This window comes from Pseudonaja textilis, chromosome 7 (assembly GCF_049901715.1).
Source record: "Pseudonaja textilis isolate UNSWEBS1 chromosome 7, rPseTex1.2, whole genome shotgun sequence".
In the NCBI taxonomy this organism is placed as follows: Eukaryota; Metazoa; Chordata; class Lepidosauria; order Squamata; family Elapidae; genus Pseudonaja; species Pseudonaja textilis.
Genome location: NC_141996.1, coordinates 8,308,268 through 8,331,089, shown reverse-complemented (window position 1 = coordinate 8,331,089; position 22,822 = coordinate 8,308,268). Strand labels below are relative to the sequence as shown.

General features: G+C 43.9%; 1 protein-coding gene across 2 annotated transcripts in view; it reads left to right on the top strand.

The window, feature by feature from the left end:
* The window catches only part of ME3 (malic enzyme 3), a 109,603-nt gene that overhangs the window by 29,363 nt on the left and 57,418 nt on the right, over positions 1-22,822 (top strand). Inside the window, exon 3 of one of the 2 annotated variants that reach the window (XM_087937011.1) lies at positions 18,058-18,191. In XM_087937011.1, coding sequence (XP_087793137.1) covers positions 18,058-18,191 — 134 coding nt within the window. Of the gene's footprint in view, positions 1-18,057; positions 18,202-22,822 lie in introns of those variants that run through there. The other variant, XM_087937010.1, reaches the window with a different exon arrangement.

The following is a 22,822-nucleotide window of genomic DNA, read 5'->3' as shown; positions in this document are numbered from 1 at the left end:
AAGAAGAGGGGGTGGCCCTGGGTCTTCCTCTGAATGCCCAGCCCTTCCCCTGATTCTTCCGTAGCCACCGGATCCACACTCCCACTCCCTGTCAGCTCCTCAATCTCCCCCTCAGAATCGGACTCCAACAAGGGCATGACACTTACAGTCATTTGTTTAGTGACCATTCAAAGTTACTACAGCACTGAAAAGGGTGACTTATGATCATTTTTCACACGGTTCTGTTGCAGCATCCCCGTGGTCACGTCATCAGAATTCAGACACTTGGTTCATATTTATGACGGTCGCAGTGTCCCGGGGTCACATGATCCCCTTTTGTGACTTTGTGACAAATTAATGGGGAAGCCAGATTCACTTAACAACCATGTGACTAACTTAACAACTGCAGTGATTCACTTACACACTCTGGCAAGAAAGATCGTAAAATGGGAGCAAAATTCACTTAACCACTGTCTTGCTTAGCAACAGAAATTTTGGGCTGCATTGTAGTCATAAGTCAAGGACTACCACACCTGGTATATGTATATGTAGGTGTTAATTTTTTATGTTGCCCATCTTCCTTACAAGGTGACCCTTTAGGGCAGTGGTGGCTAACCTTTTTGGCCTCCTGCGTGCCAGCGCCCAGAAGGCAATGTGTGCCCCCCCACGCCCCCTATGCATGCTCACGTAAAATTAAAATTCATATTATGTAAATCAGCTATCCATATCATATTATATTGCTATCCAACCATTATTAAACTTTGATTGTAAGTTCATATCATCCTTTTCAAGCAAATCTCAACTTTTACAATGTCTAGTTCATAACATCATTCATTTCACAATAAACAAATATAACATATCATTACCATCTATTATCTTTATTATTATATTATATCTATATTATAGTATATTTTATTTCTCTATTTTCTTATCTAGCCATTAATAAAATAAATCCTATATTTTATAATATTCTTTTTCTTCTTGCTCTCTAATTGCCAATGTCAATCTACTCATTTCTGCACATTCCATTATTATTTTTTTAATCACCTTTTCTTCTATCGGGGATTTTTCACTTTCCCAGTTTTAAGCAAATACAATTCTAGCTGCTGTTAAAATATTAATAATCAAATATGTCGATTATCTATCCTTCTGGCAAGATACCCAATAAAAAAATCTCTGGCTTCAATCTATATGTGGTTTTGTCATTTTTTCCAGCCATGTATGAATTTTAGTCCAGTATCTTTTGGCTTCCACACATGTCCACCACATATGGTAATATGATCCAGGTATCTGATGACATTTCTAACACTGCGGCAACTTATCCTTGCTCATCCTTGCTATTTGTGCTGGGGGTACATGCCATCTGGACCTCATCCCATTCCTAAGAGGTCCTTAAAGGGGGCGCGCATAAGCACACTGTCTCTGTCTTACTGTCCCCATTTACCCATATTTACTCCTTTTGTTCTTGTTTATGTTGATACCTCTACTTGTTATCTTGTACATGTTTGACAAACAAACAAATAAATGTTGCATTAGTCCTTCCCAGGAGGCTTACAATATTAAAATAAGTTCAATCCTATATTCCAAAGTTCTAACCCTAACTTACCTTATTTTAACAAGCACACTAGCTGCCAGTCCCAAATGTCTCGCTTAACAATAGAAATTTGGGGCTCAATTGTTGTCGTAAGTTAAGAACCACTTGTAATGCAAAACAAAACAAAACAAAAAGGTTGAAATGGTCAGAACAGCTCTCTGGTTTGTCTTTTTTTATATTTAGTGCACCAATCTCAGCCAGATAAGTTTCCTTTGCCTGTTTTAAGTCTTATATCCTTCAAAGAGTACTTTTAATGTGGCTTTTCCAGCATGCATCTGCTTTCTATAAGGGCATAAACAAGGCAATCAGTTAGTGCATCTTAAATCAAGAGTTTTATTTTTCAGAAAATCCTGTAGTTGGGAGCAGATGAGGTGCTAATTATAGGTGGCATTTTTCTTAAAGCTGAAGTTTAAAGTGACTGTTTAAAGCAAGGGTCTTCAAACTTGGCTAGTTTAAGACTTGTGGACTTCAACTCCCAGAATTCCTGAGCTAACATGAGTGGAGGGGGAATTCTGGGAGTTGAAGTCCACAAGTCTTCAAGCTGCCAAGTTTGAAGACCCCTGGTTTAAAAGTGACTGTTTTCCTCCCTGTTACAGCTTCTAACTCAACACACACTTTAAAAAGCCTGCAGAGTAAAGATGGTTAAGAATATTTGAGTCTGTCAATGCCTGACTCAATTGTCACTTTCAGAAGAGAAGACTGAAAGGAGTGGCACAATGGAGTTGAAATCCAAGGCACACATTTTGTTTGAAATGATTCAGACCCGAGGTTGTCAACCTTTTGGACCTCAGGGACCACCAAACTCATAATTTTAAATCCTGTGGAACAGAGACCCCGGGAAAATCCCCAAAAAAGTCTGCAGGAAAATTCCCCTCGATCATTCTTTATTTGGGATCGCAGGATACCGTCTCCAGCTCCGTTCTGGGGGGAGAGAGAGAGAGAGAGACTTTTGGCTTCATGCAAGGAAAGCAACAGAAGCAGCAGAAGCCTTTTTTTCTCTCCCCCAAACTCCAGAACCTGTCAGAACTGGCTGAATACCACCCCTGGTCTATCTGATCAGTGGGTTGGAAGCCATGAAGACCCCACAATTGTATTTTCTGATTTATTTTTGAGGGTGTAGGGGGGTGTAGCAGTGTAAGTACTGTCTGATTTTCAATGGGAGGCAAAAGAAAAGTGGATTATTAGAGACTTATTCAACTTATCTACAAATTAATTCTAGTTTCTAATTTAACCTATCTGCAAAGCTTTCCTAGAACTCTTGACCCCACCAAACAATTAGCACGTGCCAGAAATCCTATTCCACTGTCCTCAATGACAGCATCATATCACCATTTGCTGGCTGGGAACATTATCCATCAAAAGATGAAGTTCTCCGCAGCCAATTTTTCCCCATGTTTTTCTTGGGTCCTCCATCTTTATGTCAGATGTGAATGACAGCAATATGTTTGCTATGGTTTTTTTTTTCATGAAGAAGTGTTTTAGCAGGCATTTTACCAAGTACATCATTTTTAAAAGTGCCAAATTAGAAAGAAAAGCTTCTTCTCTGCCTCCACACCATTTAAATAATTTATTTTATTTATGCCTGCCCTTTGTAAACCTGCCAACCTCTTGTGGGCTGCAAGTAATCACTAATTATCTTTCTTCTTATTTTTTAACCGAAATCCACAATCAGGATGTTTAACTCTTCCACATAAATTATTGTTTCTCGGTGCTGAAATGAGACACAAGAGTGCTGAAACTTCTGGCAAGGTGCAGACATAATTCACATTGTTGGAAAACATTCTCGTGCTGATTGTGAAGAGCTGACCTGTGGATGTCTTTCAGATACACCCAAAACAACATTTCCTGCCTTTTTTTTTTTTCATTTGCTTTGTGAGTTCCAAACTTTGATATCCTCAGGAGGGGACAAGATGGAATGCTTTGAAATTAACCTGGAATAGCCAGTGAATAGCAATCAGCTTCTCATCTGACCTTTTGACAAAACCCAATGTAGACTTCCTGACCCCGTATTTTTAGCTCAAGAGTGGGTAAAACTCCAGATTTGAATATGCCATGTCCTTCAGGGTCCATAAAAATCTTTCCTGGATTTCCCTGCAGAGGTTTGTGGGTACTCCAACATGGGAGGCTTTTAAGAAGAGATTGCACAATGTTTTGTCTAAAAAGGTACAGGGTTTCCTGCATTTTTTTACAGTTTTTATTGATCATAATATAATATACAAAAACACAAAAGCAAATGGAAAAATAAGGGAGCGTAGAAAAGAGGAGTGTAGAAAAGAAGGGAAAAAAGAAAAAAGGCGTTGACCTCCAACTCTCTCTGCTGCAGTAGAATAAAACAGTAACCTCAAACCTCAACTTTTCATGTTTATATAATAGTATAAAGTAGCCATTTCTATAGCAACACATCCATCTAATCAGTAAAGCCCAAAATCGAAGTTTCAGCACAAAATCCAGAAGCAGAAAGTCCAGAAGAGGTTTCCAAGTAGAAATAAAAGTATTTGCATTTTTTTCTTTGAGCAGAGCAGTCAATTTAGCCATCTCTAGCTAATTCCATACACGTTTGCAGCCATTTGTCCATTGTGGAGATCAAAATGTCCTTCCCTTTTTGTGCATTTTTTGCAATTTTGTGCATCTTGCTGCCGTCAACATATATGACATCAAAGTTCCAAATTTGTTTCTAAAGTCTTTTTCCATTAAACCCCAAAGAAAAGTTTCTGGCTTTATCTTTAGATTCCTGCTTGAGCAAGGGGTTTGAATAGAAGATCCCTTCTAGCTCTTGTTGGAAGAAATATCCAGGTCCAGTTCCAAGCCAGGAGAAAGGCACTGGAGACAAAATGGAGGCTGGAGACTGATTGGAAAGAGGGTCAATTTATTGATGAACCAGAAGGACTTGGATAGTTATGGGCAGCTGACCACATGGAGTTAAGAGTGAGTGGCTCTTATACCTTCTCTTGGACTTCCTGTTCCTGTGCAAGAACATGTATTCTATTGGCTGTTGTCAGACACCATGGTGCAATGTGGGGTCATGTTTGTCTGAGTCAAGTTTGGTTGAAGTTTGCCAGCTGATGTAATGTCTTTAGGAGATTATGCAATGTGGTGAACTCTGCTGCTAGATGTTAATGGGTTAATCCTATTATGTCCTGAAGGGTCATGTCTTAATCCCATCATCCTGGAGCTGAAGGTTTTTTGTTTTGTAGGTAGGATGGCCTAGTCTCTCTTAATGGGCACAAAATACCTGCTGGGGGAGAGGGAGCTGGGGCTCTAAATTTCTATCTCCCTTAAGATTTTTATTTCTCTTTTAGGGGAAATATTTTATCCTGCCTTTTTTAATATTTCTGAAAATATTTCATTCTTCTAGGAGGGAGGGAGCTTAACTATGTTATTCTGTTATCTGTATTTGGCTAAGTTGGGTATGTTGTGCAGTATTTCTGCCATGGATTCTTTTGTTCGTTCGGAATCTATGACAACAAATGAAGCCATAATTTCATCTTCTTCTACTCTAGATCTGGTTTTCTGAAGGTACTATAGTGGGAATTAATAAAAATATCTGTTCCTCATTGAAATCATCATGTAGGTTTGGGGAATTCTGGTAGTTGAAGCTCACATGTGCTCATGACTGACCATTCCTGGGCTAGTTAAACGGTTAGTACAAGTACCTTGAGTATTTCAAGTTAAAAACATGCGAAATGGAATGGTTTTCCATAGAGCTGTCTCGAGTGTCCAGGTTGGGAGGAGCTCCAGTCTCGGCTCTTCCAGGCTGAGCTTGAAATTGAGGAACGCCCCCTCACCGTCACGTGGTCCTCGGGCGCTCCCCAGTTTTTTGCTCAGCCTCGTGGCTAACAGGCTGTTTTTCCCTTGCTCCGGCCGTTCAGCATTCTAGGCCTCTCCTTCTCATCGCTTTCTACTGGATCACCGCAGGCAGCGCAGGACTTCAGGTTTGAACTCCCCAGGGAGTGTTTTTTAACTTCCGAACTGTTTCCTTAGGGGAGAAAACGAGCGCTCGGCGCTGCCCCCCACCGCTTTGCCGCCGCCTAATCGCTCCGCGAGGCCGCTTCATTCCTGCCTGCCTCTCCTCGCTTTTAGCCGCCGTTCCCCCGCGAACGCCTTCTAGCCCAGGGTACGCTTCCTGGTTCTCCCAAAGGCTCTAATCTTCCCTGGGAGTTTACCGCTGGGGCTGCCTCCGTTACTTGCGGCCTCCATCTCGGGCCCCCTGTGGCGTCCGCCATCTTGGGTGTGCCCTGGAACGGCCGCCATCTTGGGTGTGCCCTGGAACGGCCGCCATCTTGGGTGTGCCCTGGAACGGCCGCCATCTTGGGTGTGTCCTGGACCGCCGCCATCTTGGGTGTGCCCTGGAGTGGCCGCCATCTTGGGTGTGCCCTGGAACGCGCCGCCATCTTGGGTGTGCCCTGGAGCGGCCGCCATCTTGGGTGTGCCCTGGAACGGCCGCCATCTTGGGAGTGGCCGCATGGCCGTCTGCCATTACTAGAGGCCTTTACAGGCCGCAGCCTTAACTGACTATTAGGCAGCCTGGGATTCCCTCGTCTCAGCCTCCTGCAGAAATAGGGTCTGTTGGCCCTGCAGCCTTTTTTCCCCAGCAGGCGAAGTAGCAGCTCTGCCCCCCCACCCCTTCCCCGGTCCGTCCGGCAGGGGTAGCTGCCTGGCGTTCACCTTTCTGGCTGATTGGTCTCTGGCTAGGCCCTGGTTCGTACTCAAACCTCTATTTTAAACAGAAAAAATTTTTTGACTAAAAGGGGGCGTGGAACGTGCGTTGGGATTCCCGGCCTCCCGTAGGCCGCATCCAGACCTGGTTTCAGCTTACATTATTCCCTTCTGCCTGCGGCCTCAGAGTCATTGGTTTTTTTTTTTTCAGAGGCCTACCAGTAGGCCGCATTGTTTTCCTGACTCCTGGGCAGATCCTGGGACTGCTCAAATACCTTGCAATCCTGCCTAAGTCTCCCCCAACTAAGGAGTTAGTTGCTTGCCATGTCCCTTCCCGGTTCGCCCGGCAGGGACAGCTTGGCGTTTATTCTGGCCGATTGGCCCCGGGCTAGGCCCTACTTCCCAACACGTTACAGAACAATTCTGTGGCCTTGACAAAAAGGGTGCAACATGAGCACTGGGAGTTCCAGCCTCTGCTTTGGCTGTACCCAGACCCGTTAACCGCCTCGCATTAACCAAAAATTTTTTCCTTTTTTTCTCTCCTCTCCAGATGGCAGACGACAATACCTCTCGTGGCACTTCTCTGAAGGCCAAGGCCAATCCCACCACCTGCGCAAACAGGCACAGGAACCATCCAAAGCTTCCCAAAGGGATGCCCTCAGGCGACACAGGGCCCTCGAAGGGAAATTGACAGACGCTCTCAGGAGTCAAGCTCTGTGCCCCGGGACCCTTCCGTTCCATCAACCTCCACCCATCCTCCTCTCCCCTCCCCTCCTGCTTCTGCTTCCCCCCACAGCCTGGACAGGCCCCTGAGGTCACCTTGCCCACCACTGCTGTAGAACTGCGCCCGAGGAGTCTCTCCCATGGCGGAAATACCCGAAAACCTAATGCAGGCTATGGAGCTGGCCATCCGGCAAAGGGTAGCACAACAGATGCAGCAGCTGGCCGGCCTGGCTCCTCGGCCCGCGGTCCCGAGGCCCTAGGATCAGCGGCCTCGCATGGTCAAGCAACTCCCCAAGAGGACTTAACCTTACCTTTGGAGTTGGAGGGAATGGAGGCCCAAGAACCCGGGACCCTTCCCTCTTTGGGGACGAGCAGGACCTTGACATGAGGTCCCTCATAGGCAGTGAACTCTTTTCGGGAACAGGTCCCTAGAAGGGGACATGTCGGAGGACGAGGGCCTCCCTCCAGGTCAGCCCGTGTTTCTAGGGCTCTTTAAACCACACCTATTTAGGTCCCTCCTGTTCAAAGCCAGGACCACCTCGGGCCTGAACCCCCTCCCCACCCAACCCGGCGGCGGCAGGGGTTCCTCCCGACTCTCTCTTCTCTCAGCCCGTGGCGAAACTGAGGTGATCCCTGTCCCGCCCATATTCTCAGACATGGTTTCTAGGCAGCTGGCCTCCTCGGCCCCCCAACGCCCAGGACAAGCGGTTTTTAACCTGGAACCGCAGTTCTCCACCTTGCTCGATCCCTCCCCGTGGACGCAGCCCGTGGTAGGCCTGGTTTCCGCTCTACTCCCAGCGACTCACCGATGCTCTCCAGCCCGAGGACAAGCGAGCTGAACTGGCCCTGTGCCGCGCTCACCTCTCTGACGCTTGGGCAGTCAGGGCTTCCACTGCCGCGTGCTTTTCACCAGGTCTTCCATCAAGTGGCTCCAGCAGCTCAAGCAGCATGTCCCCACAGCCAATCTCAGGGCGCACCAGACATTGCCAAGATCCTGGCCGCGGCCGAAGTTTTCAGCAGACGCCACCTTCCAGGCGGCAAAGTTCTCCACCAGGCCATTTCGTCCCAGGTTACCGCCCGCCGTCTACTCTGGCTCCGCCACTGGCAAGCGGACGTTAAAAACAAGACTAAGTTAGCAACAGCCCCCATCTCTGGGGGAAGTTATTGGACCGGTTCTCGACCCATTCCTGGCCGAGACCCGGAACAAGCGCAAGTACCTCCCTTCCCTCTCTAGGAGGTCCGACTTCAGAGGCTCCCCCTCTCCTCGCCAGGGTTCTTCTCATTCCTCCTCCTTTGCCAGATACTACCGATCCTCTCCCTATAGATCTCCCTACCGAGCGGAGCCGGATGGGTCCGGAGGTAATCCTTCCAGGAAGCCCTCCCGGGGATCCGGGAGAGGTTCGCTCCGTCTGCTCTCGATAATGCAGTCGCCCTCAGGCGCTTGTCCTTTAAAAAAAAAAAAAAGAGGAAGGAGTGCGAGAAGGCCTACCTCTACTCCGATCTTTAACCCCTGCTTGCAACAGGCTCCTACCCCAGGAGCACTCTTGTCCTCCTCACCCTGCCCTGGCGCCTGGTCGGCAACACATCTACCCCCATTCAATGCTAGCCGGGGTCCCTTCTTGCGCTCCCGGCCTCACACAGATCTCTGCACCTCCCCTCCTTCTCTCTGTCCCAGAGTTCTCCCAGGGAATTCCCACACGGGTCGGTCTTCCCAGTTTCTTGAATCCCGGTCCCAGTGCACACCTGTTGGCCTCTTTGGCGGGACTGCCTCCCGGATAGCTCCGCCTCCTCTCTAGGCCACTTGTTGAGACATCCCAATATCCAGGGGTTTTCTCCTGTTGGGCATGCCTTCCAGCGGGTCATCAGGGTTCCAGGAGAGATTCTATACCAGACGGGGCCCCACCCGCAGGACTAGCCAAGCTTTGGTATGTCCCAACCTGGACACTCGAGACAGCTCTATGGAAAAGGGCGTTGGTTCTTACCTGATACGCTTTTTTCGTAGAGCTGTTGAGAGTGTCCAGCCCCACCCGTAGGCCGCCTGGTGGGAAACCTGGCTGTTTGACCGAGCAATCTAATATATTTTTTTCCTGAGTGTGATGAGAACAGGACCTTCCTTCTCGTCTGTGCAAAAACCTGGGGAGCGCCCGAGGACCACGTGACGGTGAGGGGGCGTTCCTCAATTTCAAGCTCAGCCTGGAAGAGCCGAGACTGGAGCTCCTCCCAACCTGGACACTCTCAACAGCTCTACGAAAAGAAGCGTATCAGGTAAGAACCAACGCCCCTTCTATGATACTATTTTACTCTGGAGATATGTGCTAGTGGGGAATACTTAGATGAAAAAGAACAAAAATTAATAGTTGGTGATTCAACTATGAAGGAGAGCTATTTTCCGGAACTAGAATGTTTTGGAGCTTGCAAAATATTGCATTTTTGAAGCAACGAATAGATATTTTGGTCAAGAGTATGAAAATAGGCAGCAGACACCCCCCCAATGAAATTATCTTTTATATACAAGTTTTATACAGCTGGTAAGCAACTTTTTTCCTCAGGTAAATGCAGCTCCAAAGCACAGGACACAAAAAGGAGCATTTTATGATTCAAAGAGTATAAAAGAACAGTATAAAAGAATGATGAATATAGATGTTGGAAAATATTAACACAAAGAACAGAGAAGGAATTCATTTCTAAAGTGCACCATGTCTGAGTCATACTGTAGATATGCCAGAGGCAACAAGAATAAAACAAGTGGGGTGGGGGTTTTATGGGTTTAATTAAATCATGGAAGTATTATTTTGTAAATCTTGAATGGAAACAGCACTTTTAAAATGTGGTATTTTAGACTAGGGGAAGAACATGCTTTGTGAATAAGATTCAGCGAGAACCCCTAAAGAAATGATATTAAATCTTACCAACATTTATTTACTTACTATTATTTACTTTCTATTAATGTACTTTCACCCAACATGCTAAGTTAAAATGCAGCTTATTTGATTTTAGCAGAGTGCAATGTATGAACTAAGGCTAAGCCGTTGTGTATCATGGTTCAGATTATTTTTTTTATTTTTATTTATTTGATTTGTCAATCACTTACAAGATAATAGATATAAGTATAAAAATGAGTAAGAATACAGGAAATAGGTACGAATAAATGGGGACAATTGTGCACATGCACAATTACAGACTCTTAGGAATGGGGTGAGGTCACATCACAAAGTATGTGTGAAGTTGCCAATTGTGGTTTGTTTCCTGAATCCAACATCAGCATTTTATTGTAATTTCTGTGATGGTCGTGAGCCACCCAGAAACACTGAACACAAAGAACATTTATAAATTATGGTTGGTCACACAGCCAGCCAGATGTTTAGACTAGACTTGGCATTTCTATCCACCTATCGAGTCCTTCCCAAGGACATGGGATACGCAGATGTGGATGTTTGATGATGTTAAAGTTATAGGATATTATTATTCATAAATAATGGATAAGAAAGACAAAAAAGTCTAGACAACAACGGCAGTAACTGGAGACAGCAGAATAGTAGAGAAAGAACTGTAGAAAATAACAACATGCAAAGACCTGCAAACAGAAGTAGAATGACTGTGGCAAAAGAAAGGAAATAGTAATAGGCACCTCGGGCAACTGACAGCAAACAGCACCCCTTAGTAGCACTGATGATGTTACCTAGTTGGGTAATGAAATGTCTGCAAGAAAACAAGCAAGCCCAGGAAGCACCAAGGATCCATCATTATAAAGATTCGCCTTTATTGATATCTCCATTTAACTATTGATTGGTTGGTTCTCTGGGAATTGGGTGGTTTTCGACTTGTGACCACTCATTTAATAATAACTCAAAGCTTGGGAAAAGTGATATATGATCCATCCTTTTAAGTTGCAACCATAACACCATCCATGTTAGTTATGTGATAACAATTTGGGCATTTGGCAAGTATCTCACTATTACGACGGTTGCAGTGTGTTTGATGTCATCTGATTGCAACCAGCAACCTTCCCATCTGGCATCTCACGAGCAAAGTCAATTGGGTAGGTCGGATTCGCTTAAGGATGGTATGATTCACTTACCCACCATAGCAATTCATTTAACGACTGCAGTAAAAAAAAAACCCGTTGTTTTTGCCTTCCCCGGGCTCCGGAGACTTTCCTTCAGCCTATGGGAGGTCGAAAATGGTCTCCCTGGACTCCAGAGGCTCTTCGGAGGCTGGAAACGGGCCTGTCTGTGTGTTTGCCTAAGAATTCTTTTTGTCTTTTCCTGAATTTGATTGAAGGGGTCATTAGGAAATAGGCGTGCAGAGTCTTTGAACGTCCCAATAGATTTGCAGGCAGATAACCTTGGGATTATTATTATTTTTATTTTCATTCTTTTCATCCCGTTGTCGGCATCTCCAGGCTGTATTTTTCCCAGCCTGGCTCTCGGAAACCGTCACTGAAGCCAAGCTTTATCAATATTTGAAAGGATGGCTTGATCAAAAGTTGGCATTTGGACCTCAAGGTCAAAAGAGAGCGCAGGTCACCCCACAGGCTTGGCCTCCCTTCTCACTGACGCACAAACCCTTCACAATCCAGATTTGCTGGACTTAAATAGCGACATCAGGAAATAATCACACAGGAAAACGGATGCCTTACGGCTAGCCATGTTTCCTTTGGCATTAGCAGGCAATTTGGATGCAGCCTCCAGAATTTTCTCATCCTAGAAGTTAGGTTTTTTTTAAAAAACAAAACAAAACAAAACTAACTATTAGGGAATAATAATCATTGCTGACTAAGAACTCTCCAGCAGCAGCAAGAGCTAGAAGATTTTTAGCTGAGAGCCAGCTCAGAGAAGAACGTTGCAAGGGTGTGTGATTGTAGATGGCTTTTCAGAAAAGCAGCTAACTAGTCAGTGATCCTATAGAATAACAGACTTTGAGAAGAAGGTTTTGGAGGTCTTCTAGTAATCAGGAGAACCCTATATCACTTCAGACAAATGGTTGTCCAATCTCTTCTTTAAAACTTCCAGTGTTGGAAAATTGACAACTTCTGGAGGCAAGTTGTTCCACTGGTTAATTGTTCTAACTGTCAGGAAATTTCTCCTTATTTCTTTTTTTTTTAAGTATTTTTTTTATTTTTACAACAAAAACAAATAAATCTTTCAGTTCAACAGTGTGTCGGTGGATACATATATGCTGTGCACGTAATATTATCATACATTTCTTACTTGTTTATATATATAAAACCATTCTAATCAATATTTTATCTCTCATTGGTCAATTATTATATTATTATTATTAATATTGTATTTATTATCTTTCAAAAATATATTTCATCCTTACCTAAATTATATTCGTTCTCTTGCTCAGTCTGTCAATTAATTGTAATATTACTATTATCACATGTTTCCGTTTCTTATTCTTCTGTCTAACCATTCCTAAAATAAATTCCAAATCTTTAAATAATCTTTTTCTTCCTGTTCTCTAATTGCCATTGTCAATCTACTCATTTCTGCACATTCCATTATTTTCTTAATTGTTTCAGGAAATTTCTCCTTATTTCAAAGTTGCTTCTTCCATCCATTGTTTCTTGCCTTGATTTCTAGTGCTTTGGAGAATAAATTGATCTCCTGTTCTTTGTGGCAGCGTCTCGGATATTGGAACACAGCAATTATGTCACCTGTAGTCCTTCTTTTCATTAAAGTAGACATACCCAATTCCTTCAATCGTTCTATAGGAAGTTAGCACCCACCCCTCTCCTAGAAAAAATGAAATATCCTGGGAAATATGAAAAAGGCAGAATATTTCCCCTAAAAAGAGTAGAAACTCAGAAGCAGAAACTCACTCAGAAGCCAAAGCTCATCTCCACCTTTGTTAATGGGTGAGCCATTAAGGCCTGGGCCAGAATATTTTACATAGCAAAGATCTCCAGGTAGAGCTATAATAGGAATTGCCCAAAGCCCTTTCATTACATCATCATCCAGCAAGGCTCAACCAAGCCTGGCACTCAGGACACCCTACAGAGTTGCCCCTGCATGGCCCCATGGGAGTCTGACAACCAATCGGAATACAAGCTCAAATTCAAATCCCAACAGTGGGTATATAAGGGACTCTCAGCATCTCAGCCCTCTCTTCTTTTCCTTCACCCAATATCTTGAAGCATGTGATCATCCTTTTCACTTCGGAGCTCCAAGCCATGTGGTCCTGTCCACCATTAAACCATCTTTCCAAACAGCCTCCATGTTTCCAGTGTCTTTTTCCCCACTTGGAACTGAACCCAGAATGATATTTCTTCCAACAGTTCTTCATATGTTTTGACCTTCAGCCCCTTAATCATCTTTGTTGCTCTTCTCTTCTCTTCTCTTCTCTTCTCTTCTCTTCTCTTCTCTTCTCTTCTCTTCTCTCCATTTCTCTCTTTTCTTTCAAGAGGATCAACATTTTTTTTATATTGTGGGGACCGAAAGTGGATGCAGTATTATAAGCGTGGTCTTAGAATACTGCATCCAATACAATAGTTGAAGGATGGCAAATGCAGGTAAACCTCGATTTACAATGATTCGTTTAGTGGCTGTTCGAACTTACAATGGACTAAAAAAAATGACACGATTCACTTAACAAACGTGTTACTAACAGTGATTCGCCTAAGAACTGTGGCAAGAAAGTTTGTAAAATGGGACGAACCTCACTTAACAACTGTCCTGCTTAGCAACAGAAATTTTGGGCTCAGTCGTTGTCCTAAGTCAAGGACTACCTGTAGACACAAGGGAATCCTTGCTGGCATCTGATTTAGCAGACAGGTCATCCATCAAGAGAAAGTCCCACCCATGTAGCTATTGGAAAATGGCTTGGAAAGGATCCCACAAGCCACGTTCTGCATGCTTTTTCCATACTTTGTTATTCTTTCCAAACCTCTGGAATATAGGAAAGAAAATTCCTCAAGCAATATGGGGTTTTCTCTGTTTATTTGCCCAAGCTTTTTATTTCCATAAACTATTCTGGTGAGTTGGGGCAGTGAAGCTGCGATAGAATGATTGAGTTCAAAAAGGGTTAGGATCTACAGAGGAAAATATTCCAAAATTAATTCCTTCAACGGATACTTAAGGGAGAGGCAAATAGCCAGTGGCTTAATATATCTGTCAACCCTGAAGCTGGCCTAGCTGAGGCCATTTTGAGACTTCCGTGCTGACACACTGGAGAAGAGAGACAGGCAGGGATGAATAGAGATAGTTCAGGTGTTGTAGTCAAAACAAAATGCTTTCTCTTGGGAACCAAGGACATTCCTGCAGGTGCCCAGAAGGAGGGGACTGGAGTCACCTAGCAACTGGACAGTATCCTGATTGGACCATGTGGTTGATTGTTTTGAGAAAGTGATAAACTTTTACTTTTAATTAGGTAAAAACCACGGGAATATTCAGTATCCATTTTTACCAGCCTGGGCCAATATGACATATCCAATAAACCTATTCTTTGAGGAAATTGTGTGCTCCATGGTTTTGTTTGCTATGGGTATGTTACTTGAAACCAGTGGTTTCAAAAATCTTTAGTACTGGTTCTGTGGGCGTGGCTTGGTGGGCACGGTAAAATCTCAAGTCAGAGGTGGTATTTGCCAATTCTCCGAACTACTCAAAATTTCTGCTACCGGTTCTCCAGAGCTGGTCAGGACCTGCTGAATGCCACCTCTGCTTGAAACCTTGACAATATCAGCATGTCTTTCATTCCAATTCCCTAACAATTTCTTTTCTGATTGTATAAAGTAGAGCAAGGTATTTTCAGGGAGTTCTCGACTTACAATCGTTCATTTAATGATTGTTCAGATATACAACGAACTAAAAAAAGGGGACTTAGGACCAGTTCTCACACTTACGATCGTTTGCAGCATTTCCATGGGAATGTGATCAAAATTCGGACACTTGGCCACTGGCATGTACTTTTGACCATTGCACTGTCCTGGGATCCAGTGATCACTATTTGTAACCTTGTTAGCTTGTTTCTGATGATGAGAGGAATCCAGATTCACTTAATGACTGCATGATTCATGATCAACTGCAATGATTCGCTTAACAACTGTGACAAAAAGGTCGTAAAATGGGGCAAAACTCATTTAACAACCGCCTTGCTTTGCAAAGGAAATTTTTTTACCTTAGTTGGGGTCGTAAGTCGAGGATTTACCTGTGTTAAGGAGCTGGAGAGAATTCCAGAAATCCTGCAGACGTTCCTTTCCCTGAGCTGTTTGACTGACTTGTCAAATCCTGCATATCGCTGAAGCAAATGAATATTGATGACTGTACTGTGGAGTTCCTGGCTTACCTTTCGCTTACGTTTGGCAAAAACTCTAGCATCTTCAGTAACTTTTTGCATTTCCTGGTCATTGGAAGAAGGAAATTGCTTTCCTGGCAGATTTCAGTGATCCCAAATCTTTCTCGGAGCCATTGCAATGACTAAATAGAGCGGATTAGAGACGGTCCTGTCAAAAATAATGTTGTTTTCATTTAAGTTATTGCAACGGGGAGAATCAAAAAAAAACCAAAATGCACGCATTATGTAAAATATCCCATTTTGAAAGTCTCCAAGGGAGGATGGGTGACTCATGGCTCCCACATAACAGCAAACAAATTCAGCTATCTTAAATAGCATGTGGAGATATATTGGGGCGAGTTGGACAAAAATATTTTTTTTATTCAGCCTTGGCTTTCCTTTCTGTTCCTTGGAAATATTTTCGATGTCTTTTTTTTTTTTAAAAAAACTTTGCTATTAACATAGAAGCACAATATATATACATTTTCCTCGGTTTTATCTCGTTTCTAATTTTATTACCCACGGAGCTGTGCTGCAATCCAAATTCCAAGAATAAAATATGCTTTGGAGTGTATGTTGGCATCGTCTTACAGAAATTATAGCTTTTCCCAGGCTTACACAATTGCGTAGTGCACGAAATGGACACATTTGGTGTCAGGGTATGCCAATTGACGTGAGGTGGGTAACTATGCATACTCCAAATCCCATTTCCACATCTTCATTCCCATATTCCCTTCACCGTCATAACTTACTCACAATCCATCTGTTGAGTGATGGCACTCTTAGGCTTTTTAATCAAAGACGAGAGCAATAGAATAGAGAATGAATCTGTGAATGGGACTTAAATTTTAGCATTTCCAGATGCACCTCACTTTGTATTGTTGGAAAGAGAAAGAGAGCAGGTTGGCTTGGTGTTTAAGGCACCAGGCTAGAAAGCAGGAAACCGTGAGTTCAAGTCTCACCTTAGCCATCAAAGCCAGCTGGGTGACTTTTGGCCAGGAGATGTAAGTTTTAATCCCGCCTTAGCCATGAAAGGCAGCTAGGTGACTTTGGGCCAATCACTAGGAGACGGTGAGTTCTAGTCCCGCGTTAGACGCGAAAGCCAGTTAGGTGACTTTGAGCCATTTCTTCTCCCTCAGCTCAATACACCCTGCAGGGTTGTTGTGCGGAAAATAGGAGGAGGAAGGCGTATTGGATATGTCCGTCGCCTTGAGTTAGTTGTCAAAATAATAAAGGCAGGATACAAATAAATAAACTAAGTGAAATAAATAATGGACAAAGTGATCGCTTGGCAAGATTCACTTAAATCTGAAAAACACATTGACTGACACAGGGAGCACAATTATGGATTAAAGGCATTTAAAATTGCACTAGCTTAGGATCAATCACCAGATTGCTTTTTAACAATCTAAATTTATTGTAGAAGCAGCAGTGGGAATTTTCAGCAGGGAGTCCTGGGATGTCATTCTGCTAATGTTCCTACATTCTGCGCTGTATGTTTGCTGCACCAAGTTGCTGGGTTGCTTAAATCACGTTTTCCTAGACTGTAAATTAGTGAACAGTAGCGACAGAACATCATTGTTGCTCTGTGTTCAGCTACTTTGCTTTAAAATTGATCTTCTGCACAACTGCAAGTTCAAAGTGAACTTGGAAGGTGAGATCAATTGAGCTACTGCTCTTTGCAACATGTCTTTCTTTGAGAAAGTTTATCAATTTAGAAAGCTAATACAGCTAGTCCTCGGCTTACAAAGATTCATTTAGTGACTGTTCAAAGTTACAACGGCACTGAAAAGGGTGATTTATCGCATGACCATTGCAGCATCTCCGTTGGTCATACGATCAACATTTGGATGCTTGTGTTGTGGTTCGCTGGCAGCCTGTGCAGACGGCAGCAGAATCTGACAGTGGGAAAGAACAAGGACCAGTCTGGGAGTCTGGAGAGGATTTGGACGATGGACCTGCGTCCGATACAGAGGTGGGGCCAGGACCATGTGGCAGTTATGTGCTGACTCCAGAGCCTCCGAAGTCTGGCAGCAGCAAGGCAGAGGACCCAGGGGAGCCTGTTCCCAGTGTGCATGTGCACAGAGCTGTTAGAAGGCGAGAGTAAAGAGACAAAGGGGGCAACTTGGGAGTAAGGTTTGGAGGTGATTGCCCTGCCCATAAGGTATAAAAGAAGTGCAAAGGTAGAGAAACCTTTGCAGGAAGCAATGTTTTTCACTCTGATTGTTTTGGAGTCTGAAAGCTCTGTGGTGAATTTGTTCTCTGTTTGGTTTTGAAAGACTAATTGGGACTTTAGTCATTGGCAGCACTTCAAGTCAGATAAAGGTGCGTTCTTATCAGACTTCTCCTGAAGGACTTTGACGGACGTCCCTGGGACTACTTATAACTGGTTAAGACTCATTCCAGGCTGTGAATGATGATCATTCACAGCCATTGAACTAAAATAAAAGGGTTTTGGATTTTATGTGTGTTTGTTGGTGCCTCAGGAAGCCTTGGTCAGAACAGCTTGGAACTGGTTCATACTTATGACAATTCCAGTGTCCCAGGGTCATGTGATCCCCTTTTGCGACATTCTGACAAACCAAGTCAATGGAGGAGCCAGATTCACTTAACAACCGTGTTACTGACTTAACAACTGCAGTGATTCACTTAACCACCATGGCAAAAAAGGTCATAAAATGAGGCAAAAACTAACTGAACAACTTAACATAAATTTTGCATTCAGTTTTGGTCGCGAGTTAAGGACTACCGTTAATACTTTTTTTTTCCTTTTAAGAGAGTGGTTCTGTTCTGTTGTTTTAACACACCCATCCTCTCTTCTGTCTTAGGGTATGGCCTTCACCCTTCAAGAGAGGCTCCAGCTGGGAATACACGGTCTTCTTCCGCCTTGCTTCCTGAGCCAAGATGTACAAGTTCTACGGGTCCTGAAAAGCTACGAGACCAAATCCAATGATCTAGACAAGTGAGCAGAAGTGAGCTGGGGATGCCTGCATAAATCTTATGGTTGGAACTAGATGCTCTGAAATTTGGTGTTCTGACCCAACTCCCCAAACACGACAAACATTCTGACGTGAACTCAAAAGATTCCTTTATTTGTAGCACCGGCAGCCCCAACAAATAGTTTCTCTCGCAGACTAATAAGTCCATCCAGCTGGAAGATTAATAGTTGTCTGCCATATCTATTCGTCTCTGCCCCCTGCCTTTTATCCACAGAGCTGGGGTGGGGCCTCACTAGCAGCAGTGGCCCTTCCATTCCAAGGACCGGCCCATAGATTTCCACTGCTCTCCTCTCCTCTGTCTTCTGCATATCCGTGCATCGGGCACTGGAACCAGCTGTTCTTCCTCTTCCTCATCAGCCACCTCCAGACCTGGAGGCTCTTGACTCTCCATCTGAGGGCTGACGGATGGCCCAGGCTCTGCCTCTGTCTCTTTCTCTCTCTGCCAGCTCCATTCCCTCTTCCCCCTTGGAGCTCTCAGGTTGCCCTGATGCTGACCCTGACTCCCATGCCTCCTACTCATTTGATTTGGCTGCTGGAGGGGCCAGCAGCCAACAGGCCGCAACACTTGGATTTTGAGCCTTTGGGGTTTCTCTCATTGGCTGCCTTCTGTGTTTGTGGAGAAACTATCAATTCGCTGGCATCTCACCACGCATTTTGTCATAGGAGTCTAGCTGTTCCCAGATCAGTCTCAAAAATTTCTATGCTAGCTTTGTTTCGAGTTCCTGTGAAGGTATCCATCCAACAGAAATAGTAAACTGACCCCAGCTTATCCCCACTGTATTCAGACATTTTCCCACATAGATAAGGACTTCCTTGCACAGTTATTATGACATGACCTCTCATAGTCTCCTCTTTGACCCAATATTCTTCTCCATGCTGTAAACGTGGCAGACGCTTTTGAACTTTTAAAAGAACTGTAGGATCTTTTTTTAAATGTATATTAAATGTTCCCTACAGCATTTGTAAAAGGAAGTGCACACCCTTCCTCCCTAAAACTTATAGAGAACAGTTGTTGGAACTGGGTACGTCTAATTTAATGGAAAGAAGAATGAGTTAGAACAATTAATCAGGGGAACAACTTGCCTCCAGAAGTTGTGAATGCTCCGACACTGGAAGTTTTTAAGAAGAGATTGGACAACTGTTTGTCTGCAATGGTTCTAGGGCAGGAGTCAGCAACCTGCAGCTCTGGAGCCGCATGTGGCTCTTTCATCCCTCTACTGCAGCTCTCTGTTGCTGGTCAGCTCCACAATTGATAGGGCTTTTGGTTAGGACAGGTAGAGGAAAAATGACACAGTGCTAGGAGGAGACTCTATGGTGGGGGAACCGCCATAAAGTCTGGTCGGCTCCAGAAATTAAATGGGGGTTTCCAGTTAGGACCTTTGTGGCTCTTTGAATGTTGCCGATCCCTGGCCAAGGGCAGGGGTGTCAAACCCGATTTCATTGTGGGCCACCCTGGCCAGGTTGGGTGTGACTAGGTTCGATGTCATTCATGTCAGGGGCACCTGCAGTGGCCCAAGTGCCCTGCCAGCAAAAACGGGCTCTCAAGCTCCGTTTTCAGCTACAACGGCCTTCTGTAATCCTCTGCCAGCAAAAACGGAGGTCCATTTTCACTGGCAGAGGCCCCACGGGTCAGTCCTTCACTGTTTCCAGGACGGCCCCAAAGTCCAGATCTAAGTACCCCGTGGGCTGAATCTTGCTCCCAGGCCTTGAGTTTAACAGCTCTCGTCTAGGGTTTTCTGCCTAAACATGGGTCGGACTAGAAGACCTCCAAGCAGGGGTGGCATTCTACAGGTTCGCACCTATTCGCTAGAACCGGTTGTTAACATTCTAAGCAGTTCAGATAACCGGTTGTTAGAAGAAATTATTGGCCTAATCCTGTAAGGAAGGCAGGAAGGAAACATTCTGGTGTTGCTTACAGAAACTGCCTCTCCATTAACCCTTTTTACATTTTTGGCAGGACTAGACTTCCTCTCTCAGGAATTTCTCTGGAGTTTTTTTTTTCCTCCTTTGCTTGTGTGGAGTGACCATTCAAAGTTACAATGGCACTAAAAAAAGTAACTTATGACCGTTTTTCACACTTATGACTGTTGCAGCATCTCCACAGTCATGAAAAGCCAGGCAAGGAGATGCCTGCCTCAGTTTGAGTGATGTTGAGTTGACCATGCCCAGCCAGTCACATGACCACCAAACCATGCCCACCACCTAAGCCACGCCCACAGAACCACTTGTTAAAAAAATTGAATCCCATCCCTGCCTCCAAGGTTGCTTCCAACTCTGTTATTCTATTCTATTCTATTCTATTCTATTCTATTCTATTCTATTCTATTCTATTCTATTCTATTCTACTAATGACGACATGATAGCAGTGTTCCAATATCTAAAAGGTAGCCATGAAGAAGAGGGAGTCAAGCTATTCTCCAAAGCACCTGAAGGCAGGACAAGAAGCAATGGGTGGAAACTAATCAAGGAGAGAAGCAACCTAGAACTAAGGAGAAATTTCTTTACAGAACAATTAATCAGTGAAATGACTTGCCTTCAGAAGCTGTGGGTGCTCCAACACTGGAGGATTTTAAGAAGAGATTAGACAACTATTTGTCTGAAATGGTTTCCTGATTAAGCAGGAGGTTGCTCTTGCCTCACAATCGGGAGGCTGTGAGTTCAATCCTAAATAGAGGCTAATATTTGGAATAGACTTTCCTGCTCAAGCAGGGGGTTGGACTAGATGACCTTCAAGGTCCCTTCCAACTCTGTTATTCTATGAAATCTATTTCCTGCTGGTCCTTGGGGGGAAAAAAACTGGAAAAAATCACCAAGTCTATCACAAAATGTTAACTTATTATTTATTTTATTATTTTATTTGTAACATTTATTAGCCGCCTTTTTTTGCCACACAGAAACCCTGCATGACTTATAATATTAAAAGATAGAACTCTACAAAACCCTAATAAGACAAATGTTATGAAGATCAACCTAGCTAAAAGAAATGGGAAGGACGTATAATGAGAAGGGGAAAAGGAGGAAAAATTAAAAAAAAAAACAATGCAAAACAACACAAAATAATGATGTCTCTTGTTTTGCATCAATTTATTCTTCCATGGTTACTATTCTGGATACTGTACAGTAATTTAATTTTTAGCGTAATGGGAAAAAGATGGGAGCTACTTCATGGTGAATCTTAGCCTGAAGCATTAGGATGGAATCCAGCTTCAATCCTTCTCAAAGTAAATTTATTAAAAGCAATGGCAATAATTTAAAAAAAAATCAAGAAGTTGAACTCCCTTATGTTCTTCCCTTCATTTTTAGGGGAAAAAATCCCTGCCTTCAATTGAGAACAACTTTATAATTATACTGTAGTCTGGTCTCAAATATTACATTGTAGGTTCAAGTAAAACTGGATGAAACTGACCTTCTGCAGTCATTTAAATTGGGGTTTCATCTGAGATAGGTTGCAAGTTGGGGTAGTCCTCAACTTACAATCATTCATTTAGTGACCATTCGAAGTTACAACAATGCTGAAAAAAAGCAAATTGTGACTATTTTTCACGCTTACAACTGCTGCAGCAATCTTATGATCAAAATTCAGACTCTTGTTAACTGACTCCTATTTATGACGGTTGCAAGGTCTGCAGATCATGTGATCTCCTTTTGTGACCTATTGTCAATCAAAGTCAATGGAGAAACCAGATTCGCTTAACAACCAGGTGGCTAACTTAACAACTGCAGAGATTCACTTAACAACTGTGGCAAAGTCAGGTAGTGAAATGAGGCAAAATTCAGTTAACCATCGTATTTGGCAATGGAAATTTTGGGCCCATTGTGGTCATAAAGGAGCCTCGGTGGCGCAGTGGTTAGAGTGCAAGCTACTCCTACTGCAATTTGGCAGATTGAATCCTACCAGGCCCCAGGTTGACTCAGCCTTCCGTCCTTCCGAGGTCAGTAATATGAGGACCCAAATTGTTGGGGACAAAAGGCTCTCTGTAAACCGATTAGAGAGGGCTGGAAAGCACTGTGGAGCCGTATATATCTAAGTGCTATTGACATTGCTATAAGTCGAGGACTAGCTGTAGTACTGATTTTGCTTTGTCATTTTGATGGAATAGCCCCATTCTCCCATGAGCTGTTCAGAGCATCCAGAAGTGGGAGGTGCTTCAGTCTCTTCTGGAAAGGCTGGGCTTAAAACTCTGGGACGCTCCTCCTCCTCCTCCACGGGACACCTCCTCAGCGTCCCGCAGTTTTATCTCAGCCTTCATGGTAAGAGGTTGTGCACTCCCTGACTGGAACGGTTTTCTGATTCAGGTTTGCTCTTGGGTTATTTCGGCTTGTAAAAATCTTCCCCATTTAATTTGGCTTTTTTTCAGGCTTGTGCCTCTATTAGGTTGCCTCGATCAGTTTAAAAACAGTTTCTTTGTAACTAGCGGAGCCTGCCTGTAAGCTGTGAAGAGCATCCAGCCCCACCCATTTCTTTCCATCTGGGAGGTTCCGTTCCAGTCAGGGATCCAGATTAGGTGATGAGTTCCGGACTTTGGCACTCAGTCTTTGCAAAACTGGGGGACGCTGAGGAGGTGTCCCGTGGAGGAGGAGGAGGAGCGTCCCA